Consider the following 15,931-nt stretch of genomic DNA (forward strand, 5'->3'; position numbering starts at 1 on the left):
ACATGCACGTGCGCGTGTGTGCGTGCGCGCGCGCACACACACACACACGACTACAGAACGCTTTCCAATATTCATTTTTACTTAAACAATTAAGGATCAGACAATGATGATCATGGAAGGGATAATCCTATCCAAAAATATTCATTTTCCAAAAGAATAAAAAGAAGCCTAGAGAGATTAATTGTCCATTGTCATTCAGCAAGTAAAAGCCAATAAGAATGTACCATTTAACTAGTAAATTGTAAAAATAAGATTGTTATCGGAGTTAGGTCTTCCAGCTAGAGTTCCAAAGGCCTCCTTCAGATTTGGCTTCAACTCTCTATCCTGAGATGCCCAAATCTTGTGCTTTTTGATAGTCTCCCAATCGCCCTCAGCTTTCCTATTCTTGACAGAAGAACAGATAGGCTGCCTCAAAGCTGTAGAGCTGGAAATAACAACAACAATGACATCTGTTATTACTGACCATTTGACTAGATATTAAGCCAATCACCTTCCACAGTCTATCTACTCAAGACAACTCAGGAAGGCAGCTACTGTCTTCCTTTTATAGACGAGAAAAGAGGTATAAAGTAAACTTACGATTTCAAAATGAGCAAATGAGAAAGATAGGATTGAAACCCAGGCAGTCTGATCCTTAAGTCCACACTGCTAACTACTATGCTAAACTATCAGCGTGCAGGTAAAATGAAAAAGGGAAGAATCAGCTTTGGGGAGTATTAATTAATAGCTATAATTAAGGGGGAGGGCATGGAGAGAGAAGAAAACGGAAATCAGAGAGTCATCACCCTGTACGATTTAAACTGTCTCAAAGCTGGCTAGGCTAAGCCAAGTTCCCCAAGGTCAGAAGATGTCTTGATAGCTCCTTCACATCAACAATGGTGACAGCGATGCGGATGCTCCTATCACTTAATCTAAAATTGCTATTGTTTACTTTTTTGCTTGCCTAGTTTTTTTCCTTTTGGAAAAATTCTATGTGATTTGGTGGGGATGTCTATCACATGACTACCAACCTGGCCATGGAATGCGAATGCGAAATAATGCCATTTAAGGGCATTAGACTCCCCTACACCAAGAGTGTGTGTGTGTGTGTGTGTGTGTGTGTGTCCCCAGTTGGGTCAACTGTTTTCCGACATGACAGACACGCTGAAGAAGAGTCTTTCCCTGAGGTCATGGCTATAAGGCTGTTTGTAGGCTTGGCACTGCTACAGGGAGAACAACTGAGAATAAAGCCAACGTAGAGCAAGATGTGGAGAATCATGAGAGGGTTTACAACTCTGTGTTCAAACCCACTCAGCAGCAGGCCTTACCTTCTTGGTTATACGGTCTCAGTCATTCCTGCTTCCTCCTTTTCCTCTCCTCTAACCTATTTTTTGAGTTTTTGCAATCACGGCCAAAGGATTCTTGACTACTACTTTTCCTTTGATCAGGATAAAAGAAAAAAATAAATAAATTTCTCCAGAAATTCAGGCCCGGTCTGTGTGTGAGGAAAACTCTCCTTAGGTTAGTCAAGGACTGACGCAAGTCAAACCTACAGCAGATGGGCCATGGATAGTTCACTACACTTATGGGCAAGACGTGGCAAGACACAACTATTCTAGAGAAATGCTTGCTATCCCTGATAAAAGAGAGGAGTAGAAGGAATGACTGCTCAGTCAGAACACTCAGATTCATGCCCTCAGTTCCCAGCAAGTGCCTCGCCATATAATCACCAATTCCATTTCTTAGAAAAGGGTTACTCAGGAGCTTCCATGTCACATGGAACTTAAAGAACTAAAAAATAAAAAATAAAAAAAAGTTCCCTCAGCTCTGGGAACACTTAGAATAATATTATAATAGCTAATATGCACTGACTGCTTATGTATTAAATTCTCTACATGGAATTTCTTTCCGGATATTTGAAATACTACCATGAGGTACACAGTATTATTCTTCTCAGTTTGCAGAAGATGAAATGGAAACTCAAGCATCTTGTCCAAGGTAGTAAGTGATGAAGATTCCCATAAATGGTGGTCCTACTCCAGACCTCATGGTTCTTGACTATTCCGTTTCACTACCTCCCAGCAAGCTCCTTCAAGACTAGAAGGGCAACACAGAAATGTTACCAGCCCAAGGGATTATTAAGGTACTTTATTCCCTAGCTCCCTAAGTGAGGTGGAACCCCCTCTTCCAAATTCAAATGTATCTATAATTTGTATTGGGAAGTCATAGATAGCGTTTTAACATTGAAAGGGCCCTCAGAGACCATACAGTACAAAAATTTTATGTTGCAGATTACAAAACTTAAGTCCAGAGGGGCTAAGAAACTTATTTGTGGTCACATAAGTTGCTCTTACAGAATGAGGCTGGAGTCCTAAGCCCCCTCATCTGGTTCGCTTTCACTACACTATGCTGCTTCCAAAGAAAACATTTAGTATGCACATATGATGTTCCAGGCTCTATGTGCCAAGCACTTTAAGTGGGTTATCTCATTTAATCACTACTACAACTCTGTGAATTAGATACGAGAAACGTAGCACTGGTCCAGACACCAGCTGCCTTGATTTAAATCTAGTCTGCCACCTCCCTGATGTGTAACGTATGGCAAATTACAAAAACCTCTCTCTGGCTTTAGTTTCTTCAAAAATAAAGTGAGATAAAAATAGTAACTACCTCGATGGGTTGTTCTAAGGATTAAAACAGGTTAATACATGTGAAAGACTTAAAACACAGCTTGGTATATAATAATATATATAATAGATATAACATACACGCTGGCCATTGTAGATGGAAGGACTGAGGTTAGAAAAATTAAATAAAATATCTAAGGCCACTCTGTTAGTAAATAGCAGAGGCAGGATTTAAGACCAATTCCTCTGTCTCCAGAACCTTCATTATTAATCTGCATGTTAATGTCTTCAGATATTTCATCACTCAGCCCTACCTTACTGTTTTTATTGGTAAAAAGAGTTTCAGGTCATAAATTGGAGAAAGAGGGAAGGGAAGAAGATTAAAAACAGTTACTTGAGGATCTCCTCCAATTAAACAATGGCCTGCTTGTGAAGAAAAGAACAGGTGTGTCAGAAATTTTGACCTCTGAAAGTGGGAGCACCTCAGTGCTTGGCCACTGGTTCTCTTCCTCTTGGTCCCCAGTCTCCCCCTGGCAAATAGGACTGCCAATTTATATCTCCAGCTCAAACCTCTGCCTTGAGTTTCATGCTTGTATTTCCATCTGCCTTTTTCTGTAAGTCCACTTGGATGCTAAGAGGCCTCAAGATGAGTCTCAAGCAGAACTCTGGATTTTGCTGCCTGCCCCCAACTTGCTCTTTTCTCCAGTGTCTCAGCTCACTTAATGACACCACTTATTAAAACCCAGGTGCTCAGATCAAAATGCCTAGAAGCCACCTGGGATTCCTCCCTTCCTAGCACCCCTCAAATACGATTCGTCAGCAAGGCTTGATGGCACACGCATCTAATAATGTACCTTGAATCAAACCATTTCTCACCATTTGAGATTTCTCACCCACCAGTGACCACCCTGATCTAAGGCACAGTCACACTCTGCCTCGAATGCTCAGCAGCCTTCTAGCAGACTGTCTCTACTTTCCCCTCCCTACTGTCTGTTCTCCACATAACAGCCAGAATGATAGGTTTGCGTGTTTTTTTAAATATAAATCAGACCACATCACTGTTGTGCTTACATCCCATACACAACACAAATAAATCTAGTCTTTAGGCATGTTAACAAAGCTCATGCGGTCTGGAATGAACTTACTTCTCATAACTCATCTGCCCCTCATTCACTGGTCTTTCTGTTCCTGAAACACACCAAGCTGTGTCCCTCCGCCTCAAAGACTCCCCCCTTTTCTCAAATCTTTGTTAGTTCTTTGCTGAAATATCATCTCAGAGAGGTGTTCCTAGACCATCCTACCTAAAACAGCCTCCTAAATCCTGCTCCCTTCTTATTTATATATATTTTTAAGTAGGCTTCATGCCCAACATGGAGCCCAAGGTGGGGCTTGAACTCATGAACCTGAGATCAAGACCTGAGCTGAGATCAAGAGTCAGACACTTAACTGACTGAACCACCCAGGCACCCCCTGATCCCTTATTTATCCTTAGCTCTTATCATTGCCTGAATTTTCTCTCTTTTTTCCTTGTAATGTGTACGTCTTTTCCAACTAGAATTTAATTTCCATGAGAGTTTTATTGAACAAAGGAAAAATCTCCACTTATTAAACAGGTACCAAGACTTGCTGGATACTTTATTATGTTATTCCACTTAATACTCAAAAACCAGGTATGGCAGAGTTTATGAAGGATCTGGCAGGCGACTGAAATTCAACGTTAAAAGTCAAGGTAGATTAACTTACCAATGGCCACATAACTAAACTTGTAAGTGGCTGAGCTAATATTACAAAGTCAGGTCTCTTTAATTCTAAACCCAGGCATGCTGCGAGTTTTCTGTGCTTACCTAGGATTTCTTTAAAAATATTTATATGGAACCAGTTATAAAGAGCTTCCAGATATTCCCAAGACTGTGGGATTACTGAAGAAGTTAGGATCCATTTGTTTAACCTTGACCTGAGGAAGCTCTGGAACGAGATGTAGATCAGCAGGTCTAGAATTTAATCAGAGCTCATGCCCTCTGGTGGCAAGTGACAGAATAGCACTCACACCAGGAACCACATGGTTGTGGGTCCTCACTCCCTACCCCGCCATTCATTGTCCCATATAATAATTCAAAGCTTTGTGAAGTTATTAGACTCTGTGGCCGTCAAGATGATTCCAAACTTTCTCTTCTCCCAGAGGAGCTTTACATACATGTACATCCACAAATACATGTACAGAAATATGCCACTAAGTCACTGTACAATCCTGGACAACTCACTTCCCTTTCCCTGTTTCTGTATTTGTCAGATGAGGATACTGAACTAAAGCCAGGCTTCCAAACTGAGGTTGAGTACACTATCTCAGTTTTACCCCATGCGTGAAAGAACGGACAAGTGAAACTAGCATAGAGGTGCTGAACACACTGTCTTCCTCGAGGAAGAAGTGAATGCCCAACCTGACCATTTGGGGAGACTGGATTCCTTATAGTTCTCATAGGACTCCATCCCCACGTCACTGTTGCAACCCCATATACACACTCAAACTCAAGTTAATTCAGATTAATTTAATGGGCGGTTGTGACTAATCTTGAGATGATATATGTATGCATGGGTCTGGCAGGGTCCTTGCTGTAGAGAAGAAGGAGTTTAATGAATACTTAAAAAAAATTTTTTTTAACATTTATTTATTTTTGAGAGACAGAGACAGAGCATGAGCAAGGGAGGGGCAGAGAGAGAGGGAGACACAGAATCTGAAGCAGGCTCCAGGCTCTTAGCTGTCAGCACAGAGCCTGATGTGGGGCTTGAACTCATGAACCATGAGATCATGACCTGAGCCAAGGTTGGATTCATAACCAACTGAGCCACCCAGGTGCCCCTAATGAATACTTTTAAAATTGTCTCTGCAAAATAAGCATTTAAGACACCAACAGTTAAAGTAATCTCTCTCTAAGATTTTGGGTTATTTCCACTCCCACAGGTTTCTTTATTTTTATTTAAAAAAATTTTTTTTAATGTTTATTTACTTTTGAGACAGAGCGCAAGGGAGGAGCAGAGAGAGAGGGAGACACATCATCTGAAACAGGCTCCAGGCTCTGAGCTGGCAGCACAGCACCCGATGCGGGACTCGAACCCACGAACCGTGATCCGACTCTCAACTGACTGAGCCACCCAGGCGCCCCACCCCCACAGGTTTCTATAAAGAGCTTATATTTCTGTGATAAATGAGACGTTTATCTTTTTAAATCCCCCTTTCTACTGACAGGCCCTGGAGGCTACTTAGCAAATGAAAAGACAGATCAGTGACAGGAATATACAAAGGGTTCCTTTCAAGTCAAGGTACCACATATACCCACCCCAGAGCATGTGACCAAGTTTGCTGACCAGGCACTTTGTGCTGGGATCCTGACACACTTGACTAGGAGCCTCACCAGAAGCCAGGTTCTGTTTTAGACCAGGGACAATCCAACATGGACACTGGGGTCCCTTGGGGAGCATTAAAGAATACATTGGTCCCAACCCCAGAAATTCAGATTTAACTGATCTGAGGTAAGGCCTATGCACTGAAAATTTTAAGAGCTCTCTGGGTGATTCTAACTGGCAGCCAAGTTTGAGAACCAGTGATCCAGACAGTCTTTTTTTTTTTTAGAAGAAATAATCACAGTCTTGAGTAGTAGAATAGGTTAGTAAAACAACAGGGTGTGAGGAAAAGGTTGGCAGCATTGAGATAATAATGTCACCTGAAAATCATTCTACCTTTCCACCTTTCCCCCCGGAAGACTCTGGCAGGGGGGTACGAATGTTCCTATGTGAACAGAACACACACACATACACACAAAAACCATACAAGATTTTACAGGAGAAGAAGGCTCTTCTGGAGCAATATTTCCCAAATATAGACCGATTTCATTAGAGTCTCGGGAGAGTCATTTTACCATGCAGAATCCCAAGCCCCATTACCTAGAGATTCTGATTCAGCAACTCTGGGGAGAGGTCCAGAGGAGGCCTGGGGAACATGAACACACACACATATATATGTATAATTATGTACATAATTTATTTAAACTTTATTTTGAAAAATCTTAAACCTAGAGAAAAGTAGCAAAAACAGTACATGAACAACTATGTATCCTTCACCCAGATTCAACAACTAATAACATTTCACCATATTTGCTTTCCATCTATCTACACACACTTTTTCCTCTGAACTATGAGAAAGTCAGAAACATAGTGACACTTCACCCCTAAATATACATCAGTACATTTGTCCTCAGAACAAGGACGTTCTCCTTTAAAACTGCAATACTGTCATTCCCAAGAAATTTAACTTAAAATATCCTCAACTGTCCCCCAAATGTCCTTTATAGCAGTTGAATTTTTTAAGTACAGGAGCTGAACGAGAATTACATATTGTATTTGGTTGTCCTGTTTCTTTAGCCTCCTTTAATCTAGACCAACCCTGTTGTCTTTTGCTGGTTTTTCATGAAACTGATATTTTTGAAGACTGTGGGCTAGCTGTTTAATAGAATATCCCACAATTTGGATTTTTTTTTCTGATTGTTTCCTTATGATTACATTCATGCTAAACAGTTCTGACAAAAATACAAGTGATGTTGAGTACTTCTCACTTCATTACTTTAAGAAGCACATAATGTGGTTTATCTAATTATCGATGATACTGAATTTGATCACTTGTTAAGGAGTGACTGACAGACTTCTCCATTATAATTTCCCTTTGTAATTAATAGGAAACACTGAGACTATGTGAATACCCTATTCTCCAATAAGCTTTTTTACCCTGTGGTTTTAGCACTCACTGATTATCCTTGCCTGAATCAATTAAAATGGTGGTTGCAAAATGGTAATTTTCTATCATTCTCTCTATACTTATTAGCTGACATTCTGCAATTAGACCTTTCCCTGCAACTCTAAAGTTTTTTATGTGTATCACTAGGGACCTATGGATGCCAATACCATTGTTCTCTTGTTTTCATTATTCTGTTTGTTACTCTTATTGTTCCAGTTTTGGCTGATCAGAGCCCCTTCAAGCTGGCTCCTGTGTCCTTCTGATATGTTTCTGTTCTTTAAGACTTCTTTTCTTTCTGGCATAATAGAATGTTCCAAATTCACCTTACATTTTCTCTTCTGCTCAGCCCTGGAATCAGTCATTTCTCCAAGGAGCCAGGATTCCTTTTAGTGGAGAATGGGATTTAGAAACCACATTGCTACTGAGGTGTCATTACTTTTAGGCCTTTTCAATGAACAAAACTTATATCATTATAATACAAATATATATATATATATATATATATATATATATATATATATGTATATATATATATATATATGTATATATAATTATATACACGTTTTAAAGTTAAGAGTTCATAATAGATACCTCCAATTCAAATTCTATACTACAGGGTTCTTCTTCATCTTCCCCCATCCTATATTTGTATCTTCTTTACTCACTTGCCCTATCCTCAATACACGCAAAATAGCTTCAGATTAAGGTAAAACCACTAACATTGTTAATAAAACATCAGGATTTATTTGGAGCTCCATTTTTTCTTTGAAGTGTGTCCCAATGTTATGATATCCATTTGATACATAGTTCAGTTTGTTTCTGTTTGTAATCAATTTCAGAATATGATTTGTTCTTTTCTCTGGTTTAGTTTTATTTTTAAAGTAAAACATTTACATAATGCAAAAGTCAAGAGAATATAAAAGAGTATTCTCAGAGAAGTCTCACTCTCATTGCTATACTTTCCACACTATTCCTAGATACTCCCAATAGGTGACCTTTTCCTTATTTTCTGGTTTAACATTCCTGTGTTTCTTCTCATAAAAATAAGTATATAAAATATGTAATTTCATGTATATTATAAAATGTGTGTATACATATTTCCCCTTCTCTTTCTCAAAAGTAAGTGGTATTAAGTACATTCACGTTGTTGTGCAACCATCACCACCATCCATCTCCAGAACTTTTTCATCTTCCCCAAGTGAACTCTGTACCCATTAAACAGTAATTTGCATTCCTCCCTCCTCACCAGCTCCTAACAACCACCATTCTGTTTTCTGTCTCTATAAATTTGCCTGTATTATGTATCTCCTATAAGTGGGATCATACAGTGTTTGTCCTCTTGCGACTGGCTTATTTCACTTAGCATAATGTCTTCAAGATTCATCTACATTGTCGCACGGGTTAGAATCTCCTTCCTTTTTAAGGTTCAGTAATATTCTGTTGTATGCATATACCACATTTTGTTGACCCATTCTTCCACGGATAGACACTTCGGTTGCTTCGACCTTTTAGCTATTGTGAATAATGCTGCTAAACATAGGTATACTAATATCTGCTTGAATCCCTACTTTTAATTGTTTTGTCTATATACTCAGAAGTGGAAATGCTGAATCATATGGTAATTCTATTTTTAACTTAAAAAAATTTTTTTTAAACGTTTATTTATTATTGAAAGACAGAGAGAGACAGAGTGTGAGCAGGGGAGGGGCAGAGAGAGAGGGAGACGCAGAATCCGAAGCAGGCTCCAGGCTCTGAGCTGTTAGCACAGAGCCCGATGCGGGGCTCGAACTCATGGACCGTGAGATCATGACCTGCACTGAAGTTGGACACTTAACTGACTGAGCCACCCAGGCGCCCCTATAAGTATATCTTTATGCCAGTACTACATGTCTTGAGTATTGTTGCTTTGTAATAAGTTTTGAAATCAGGAAATGTTGAGTCTTTAGTAGTGTGCTAATTTTCGTCAAAGGTCAGACGACTTTCTTCCTTATAGCTATCTTTTTTGTTTTTTTTTTTAAGTTTATTTATTTTGAGAGAGAAAGAGTACATGAGAGCATGAGCCAGGAGGAAGAGGGGAGAGAGGGAGAGGGAGAGGGAGAGGGAGAGGGAGAGGGAGAGGGAGAGGGAGAGGGAGGGGGAGAGGTAGAGGGAGAGGGAGAGGGAGAGGGAGGGGGAGAGGGAGAGGGAGAGGGAGAGAGAATATGAATCCCAAGTAGGCTCCTTGCTGTCAGCCCAGAGCCCAACTGGGGCTCAATCTCATGAACTGTGAGATCATGACCTGAACTGTAATCAAGACTCAAATACTTAACTGACTGAGCCACCCAAGCATCCCTGTTATAACGATCTTAATATGGTGAATTTCATTAATGATTTTTCTAAAGTTAAATCTTTTTATTCCAGAAAAAAAACCCACTAATTTGCTTTGATAAATTATTGTTTTAAATGTGTTGAATTCTCATTTCTCATATTTTACTTAGAATTTTTGTAACAAAATTCATACATGAAACTGTGTGTGTGTGTGTGTGTGTGTGTGTGTGTGTGTGTGTGTGTGTGTGTGTGTTTAAATCAGGCTTAGGTATCAAAATTCCACCTACTTCATAAAAAGAAATCTGTATGTTTTCCTATTTTTCTATGATATGTATGGAGCTGAACTGTCCAGTAGACAGTCACCAGCCACATAAGGCCTTTTAACTTTAAATTACAATTACACAAAATTAAAAATCTTTAGTTGCAGTAGTCATATGTGGCTAGACAGCATAGATATAAAACATTTCCATCGTCACAGAAGTTCTGTTGGGTATCACTGACCTCTAGCAATTTAAGTAGTAGATAATCTGGTCTTTAAAGTTTTGTAGGACTCCCCTGTAGAATAATCTGCACTTAAGTGCTCTGCTGCAGGTGTAGTTCTTTGAAAATTTTCATATGTTTTCTACATACCTGTTTAAATATTGTAATGCTATTGGGTTCAGATTTGACAAATAGTATTTTCCTACTTCACCTCACTTTTCTAATTTATTTACACAGAGTTATTTCCCCCCTTAGTCATCTCTACTTTTGTGTATCTGTGCTTATTCCTTTTCTTTAGTAGGCTAACTACTTAGTTTGTGTATCTTGTGTATTATCCTCCCAAAGGACCGGCATTTTGATTTATTGCTTTTCTATTTTCCACCTCATTAACTTTTGCTTTTACCTTTCTTTTTTCTTTTTCCTTTTTGTTTTCTTTGTGTCGTGACTCTTTCTCTAGCTTTTTGAATTGGGAATTTAAATGCTTAATTTTTATCCTTCCATTTTTATTGATGTCAAGTATTTAAATCTATCAGTTTTCTTTCAACCATTGCTTTAACTGATCTCAAAATTCCGATACGTGTTTATTAATTATTTTTTAGGAGTTTTGCAATTTTGGTTTATATTTCCCTTTTCAAACAAGAGTTGTTTAGAGTTTTAGATTTCAATGTAAAAGGATATTCACCAGGAAACAGAGTGTGATATGTGTACACATACGTGATCTACCTTATTCATGAAAGACTTCAATACCTTTAACTTTTGTCCTCTTGGCCTGCCTTGCCTTGAGAGGTGTGTTAAATCTATCAGTGTGTTTGTCTCTATCTCTTTGCACCTACAATCATTTCCATTTTACAAAGACACGTTCTTTGTAATTTGGTTCCAAAATATTTTTAATTATTACATTTTCATTGTGAATTGTGTCACCATTAAGCATTATAAAGTGGCTTCTTTTGTCTTGTTGAATGCATCCTGGTCTGAATTCTTTTTTGTTTTGTTTTGTTTTTTAATTTATTTTTGTGTGAGAAAGAAAGAAAGAGAGAGAGAGACAGAGAGTGCAAGCATGAGTGGGGGAGGGGCGGGGGGGGGGGCGGGTGGACAGAGAGGATCCCAAACAGGCTGTGCTGACATCAGTGAGTCCGATGCGGGGCTCAAACTTACGAACTGTGAAATCATGACCTCGGCCAAAGCTGGACACTCAAGTGACTGAGCCACCCAGGCGCCCCTCTTGGTCTGAATTCTGCCTTGTCTAATATCAGAATTGTAGTATCTGTTATTGTATTGTTTGACTTTCCTTTTCATACCCTTAACCATCCTTTTATTTTTAGTCTTTCTCATTTATTTGACTTTAGGTATGTTTCCTATACACAGTATAAAGCTGGGTTTGACTCTGAGTACCAATCTGAATTTTTTTCCTTTGAATAGGTCAGTTAAAACTATTTATATTTATTAATATAAATCACACATTTGGTTTCAACCCTGTCACATTAGGTTTTATTTACTGTGCTTTCCATATTTAGTTCATCTCCTTCTCTGTGTGGTCTGTTTCTTGATCTTTTTGCTCCTTTGTTATTAAGGAAGTTTTGGAATTTTATTTTAGTAGTTACCTTTATACTAACATATTTTATAGTATCCTTAATCTACCATTTCCTCATTTAGGCTTCTATTTGGTGTATCAGTTTTAGGTGATATCCTTTGATCCCATCTAAGGATATTACAGGAGGGAGGAGGTTTGCTTCCTGCTTCTGGTGTGAATGCTTGGTGGGCTCCTGCAGCAATCCCACCTTCTCTCTTGACCATATTCTGCAGTTCACGACAGCCAGTAATATCAGTAGCCAGCACCACGACCACCACCACCTTGCTCCACTTAAATGGCTTTATAGCACTCCAGAGAGACATCTGTCCATGAACAGCTTTCCCCAGAGGCACCCCTGAAGGCAAATTTCTAGCAAAGTCCACTGCTGTGGCACCACAGTGACTTCTCTCGTACAGTGAGCCACAGCTGCGTCCCCTCCAACAAGGTCTACATCTCAGCCCTGAGGATGGGAGAGGGGAGGCTCCTCCTTGGGCCCTCTATCTCAGCTCCAGTGTAGTGGCCTGCCCTTACGTCTGCTCTTATATTCATTAGAGTTCTCTTTCCTTTTGACTAGCCAAACACACCAATACCCCAAGCCTGTGTTACAGTTAATAATTATATTAAACTTTCTGTGTTCAAATTACTGTGTGGGTTCTCTCTTTTCATTGGACCCAGACTGATACCATACTGTTCTACCCCGTCTCCACCTTTGTTTTTGTCTTAGATTGATCATTCCTTGTTTGGATGAAGCTCTTTCTGTATGTAACTCATTCCTCCGGTAGGGCTTGGGTTACAGCATTTCCTAAGCTCCTGCATGCTGAACGCATTTCAGTATAATCTCAGTACCCAAAAAACAGCTTGTATAGATATAAAACCCCAAGATCTTATTTTCTTTCCTTGAATTTCTTAAAAACACCACTCTACTTTGTCTTGCTTTGTACTTTGCTATAGCAAAGGATGATGCAAACTTGACTTTCTTTCCCTTGTAAATAATTTGGCCTTTTTTCTGGAGGCTTAGAGGAAATTTTTCTTTATTCTTAGAATGTAATAGTTTTACTAGAATAGATCTTAGAGTAACCAATCTGAATCAATTTTTCCAGGAATAAGGTAGGCCCTTTCAAAACAGAAGTTTGGGTTTTAATTTTTGAAAAATTTAAGTATTAATTCTGGTTCATTGCTTTGTTTGTCTTCTTCAGACACTCCAATAACACATGCATACATACATTTACACATACACATTGAATCTATGTTGACTATGTTCTATATCCAACAGTTCCTTTCTGATACTTTTTAACCTTTTCTAATACTTATTTTTATTCTCTTGGCTGTTTTTATTTCTCTTCTCAATGTCCCTTATTACATTTTCAGTTAAACCTGTGTCCATTGGGCACCCTGGAATTGAGTCAATTGAGATTATTTTGTCTTTCTTCAATTTTTTTCTTGAGTTTGGACAATTCCATTTTTACATCTTCCTGTCTATTGTGCATTTCTAGTCTGACTTTTAAAATTTATGATTCATGGTATTTTTTTCATATCTGTCAATACTTGTTTAATTCAAGTTGGGTTGTTGTGCAATAGTTTTCTTCTGGTTAGTCACTGATTTTGGCAGAATTTTTAACAGTTAAAATGGTTTTAGCCTCATCTTTGCTTTTTGTCAGATAGAAGCTTTTTATAGGTGTCGATTGCTATTTCCTAATCATTTGAAATGTCTGATATTTTCCTGGACCAGCAAAAACGGGAGGTTCTATTTTGGCAGGGATCTCGGGTTATGAATTTTCTGTTGACCTAATGAAATGCAGTTTCTTTAGTAGATGAGGCTGTTGGGATGGGAAGTGTCTGATGTGTCTTTTGGCTTTATGATTCTCTTCTGTTTCTGTATAATTCTGAATTACAATGCCCTGCTTTTCCTTCAATATGTCTACCCTCCCCCAAAGGTAGATGTCTTCTCAAGAGTGCTATCTCTAGTCCCTCAATCCAGACTTTCGAACCACTGGCTTCCTTTGGATTCCCCAGTAGGGAAGTAGGTCTTAGCTCTGTTCTCAGTATTTCCCACTCTAAATGGGCCTATATTTTCCTGGAGGTTATTTTGACTGTGTTAGGCCTCCACTGCCCTCCCCCTTTTAAATGCAATTTCTAACTACATAAAACTATTCATTCTGGTATGAGTCAGGTATTAGCTCTAATGGTTTCAGATCTTTATATCTGAAAATGTAATTAAAATCTGTGGTATTCTTGACTCTCAGTTATGTTTAAACATGAATTAGGGGTGGTTTGGTTTCCTTTTGGATTTGTACATTTCTAGAGAAGTTACTGAAAGATTGATGTGAGGGTTAGGAGCACTGACATGCACCCCCTCATGCAGTCAAAAATTGCGTAGAATCTTTGACTTCCCCCAAACTTTACTAATAGCCTACTGTTGACCAGAAGCCTTAATGATAATGTGAAGAGTTGATTAACACATGTTTTGTGTGCTATATGTATTATATAGTGTATTCTTATAATAAAGGAAGGTAGAAAAAAGAAAATGTTATTAAGAAAATATTAAGGAAGAGAAAATACATTTATAGTACTATACTGTATTTACAGAAATAAATTTGTGTATAAGTGGAGCTGTGTAGTTCAAGCCTGTGTTGTTCAAGGGTCAACTCTACTTTTTAATAGCCTATCAAGATGTTTCCAAATAGCAATTCATCAAGCAGGTTGAGAATAATACAGTACTATTTAGCTATAAAAAGGAATGAAGAATATCTCCATGCTACTAAGAAGTCATCTTTAGGGTATTTCATTAAGTGGCAAAAAGTAAGGTTAAGACCAATATGTATAGTATGCTGTCATTTATATAAGGAGGTGGGAAATACCTTATGTGTATATGTACACACACAGACACACACACGGATGTTTGTATTTTTAAAAAATGGGAATATAGACAGGGGCTACCTATGGCAGAAGAAGGGAAGAATGAAGGGGATTTCTCTCAATATACTTCACTTTACAGATTTGACTTTAAGAATGATGTGTATCACATATACGTTTATAAAGGAAAGTTTCCAAGAAGCAATCTCTAAAAATAAAAAACAATACAACAAATGAACCCAGGTTTATACCAAGTTGGTGGCACTGCCACCCAGAGAGAAACTAATCCAAGCAAACTTATAATATATTGACTATCCTTCATTGGAGGGTAGGAAAACAAGAAATGCAAGTAACTCAAACACCGTCAGTAATGATAATAGTGGTAAGTGTTGCTACTGTTATTCTGAGACTGTTGTCCTGTGTGCTATAATAGGATAAAACAACTGAGTTATTTTGCTAGTGATATGGAGAACTAGGGTTTTGTTGTGGTATAAAGGAGATACAGATTAAAGACAGCAAAGATAAAGTAAATAAAAGCACCATTTGTCCTGAACTTTAGTAGGAAGTATCAATATGAACTAATGATTTTCTCTTAATAATAATAATAGTAACAGTAATAATAACAATAAGGCAGTTCCTATCTCTCTATATCAAAAAGATGTAGAAAGAATGACCAACCCAGTAGCACTGAGTACTCTAGGATTCAGATAATAGTCTCTAAATACCATTTCCCGCTAAGAAGAACCGGAAGAACTGGGCATCTAAAAGAAATAGCTGATTCCATATTTGAGGCAGATAATTTAAAAGATGAGCCTGGCACTTGTTGAGATGAGCACTGGACATTATTATATGTACGTGATGAATCACTGGGTCCTACTCCGGAAACCAATACTACATTGTATGTGAACTAACTTGAATTAAACAAACAAACAAAAAAAGATGACTCTGGAAGATTTTGAAATTTCAAAAATCCAAGACAGCTATCAAACAATGAAGTGTCAGAAGACTGGATGCCTGGGTGGCTCAGTCCGTCAAGCACCCAACTCATGATCTCAGGATCATGAGATCGAGCACCGTGTCGGGCTCTGCACTGGGTGTGGAGCCTGCTTGAGATTCTCACTCTCTCTCCCTCTACCCTCCCCCGCTGCACCGTGCTGCCACTGGTGCACTCTCTCTCTCTAAAAAAGAAAAGAAAGAAAGAAAGAAAGAAAGAAAGAAAAGGAAAAAAAAAAAGTGTCAGGAAACCATTTGATGAGGCTCCTATGCAGCCAATGATGGGACAAATCAAGAATCAGTAAGGACAGTTAGTGTAATGGAATGAAACATGTC

The 15,931-nt window shown here is 38.5% G+C and overlaps 1 protein-coding gene across 10 annotated transcripts in view; it reads right to left on the reverse strand.

Moving 5' to 3' along the window:
• The window catches only part of SCMH1 (Scm polycomb group protein homolog 1), a 186,580-nt gene that overhangs the window by 87,379 nt on the left and 83,270 nt on the right, over positions 1–15,931 (reverse strand). The window contains exon 2 of one of the 10 annotated variants that reach the window (XM_042949870.1): positions 6,546–6,591. The exons of the other annotated variants lie outside the window; for them this stretch is intronic. Within the exon in view, the coding sequence (XP_042805804.1) occupies positions 6,546–6,591 (46 nt within the window). The remainder of the gene's footprint in view (positions 1–6,545; positions 6,592–15,931) is intronic. 10 annotated transcript variants of the gene reach the window in all.

The sequence above is a fragment of the Panthera leo genome, chromosome C1 (genome assembly GCF_018350215.1).
Source record: "Panthera leo isolate Ple1 chromosome C1, P.leo_Ple1_pat1.1, whole genome shotgun sequence".
NCBI lineage: Eukaryota > Metazoa > Chordata > Mammalia > Carnivora > Felidae > Panthera > Panthera leo.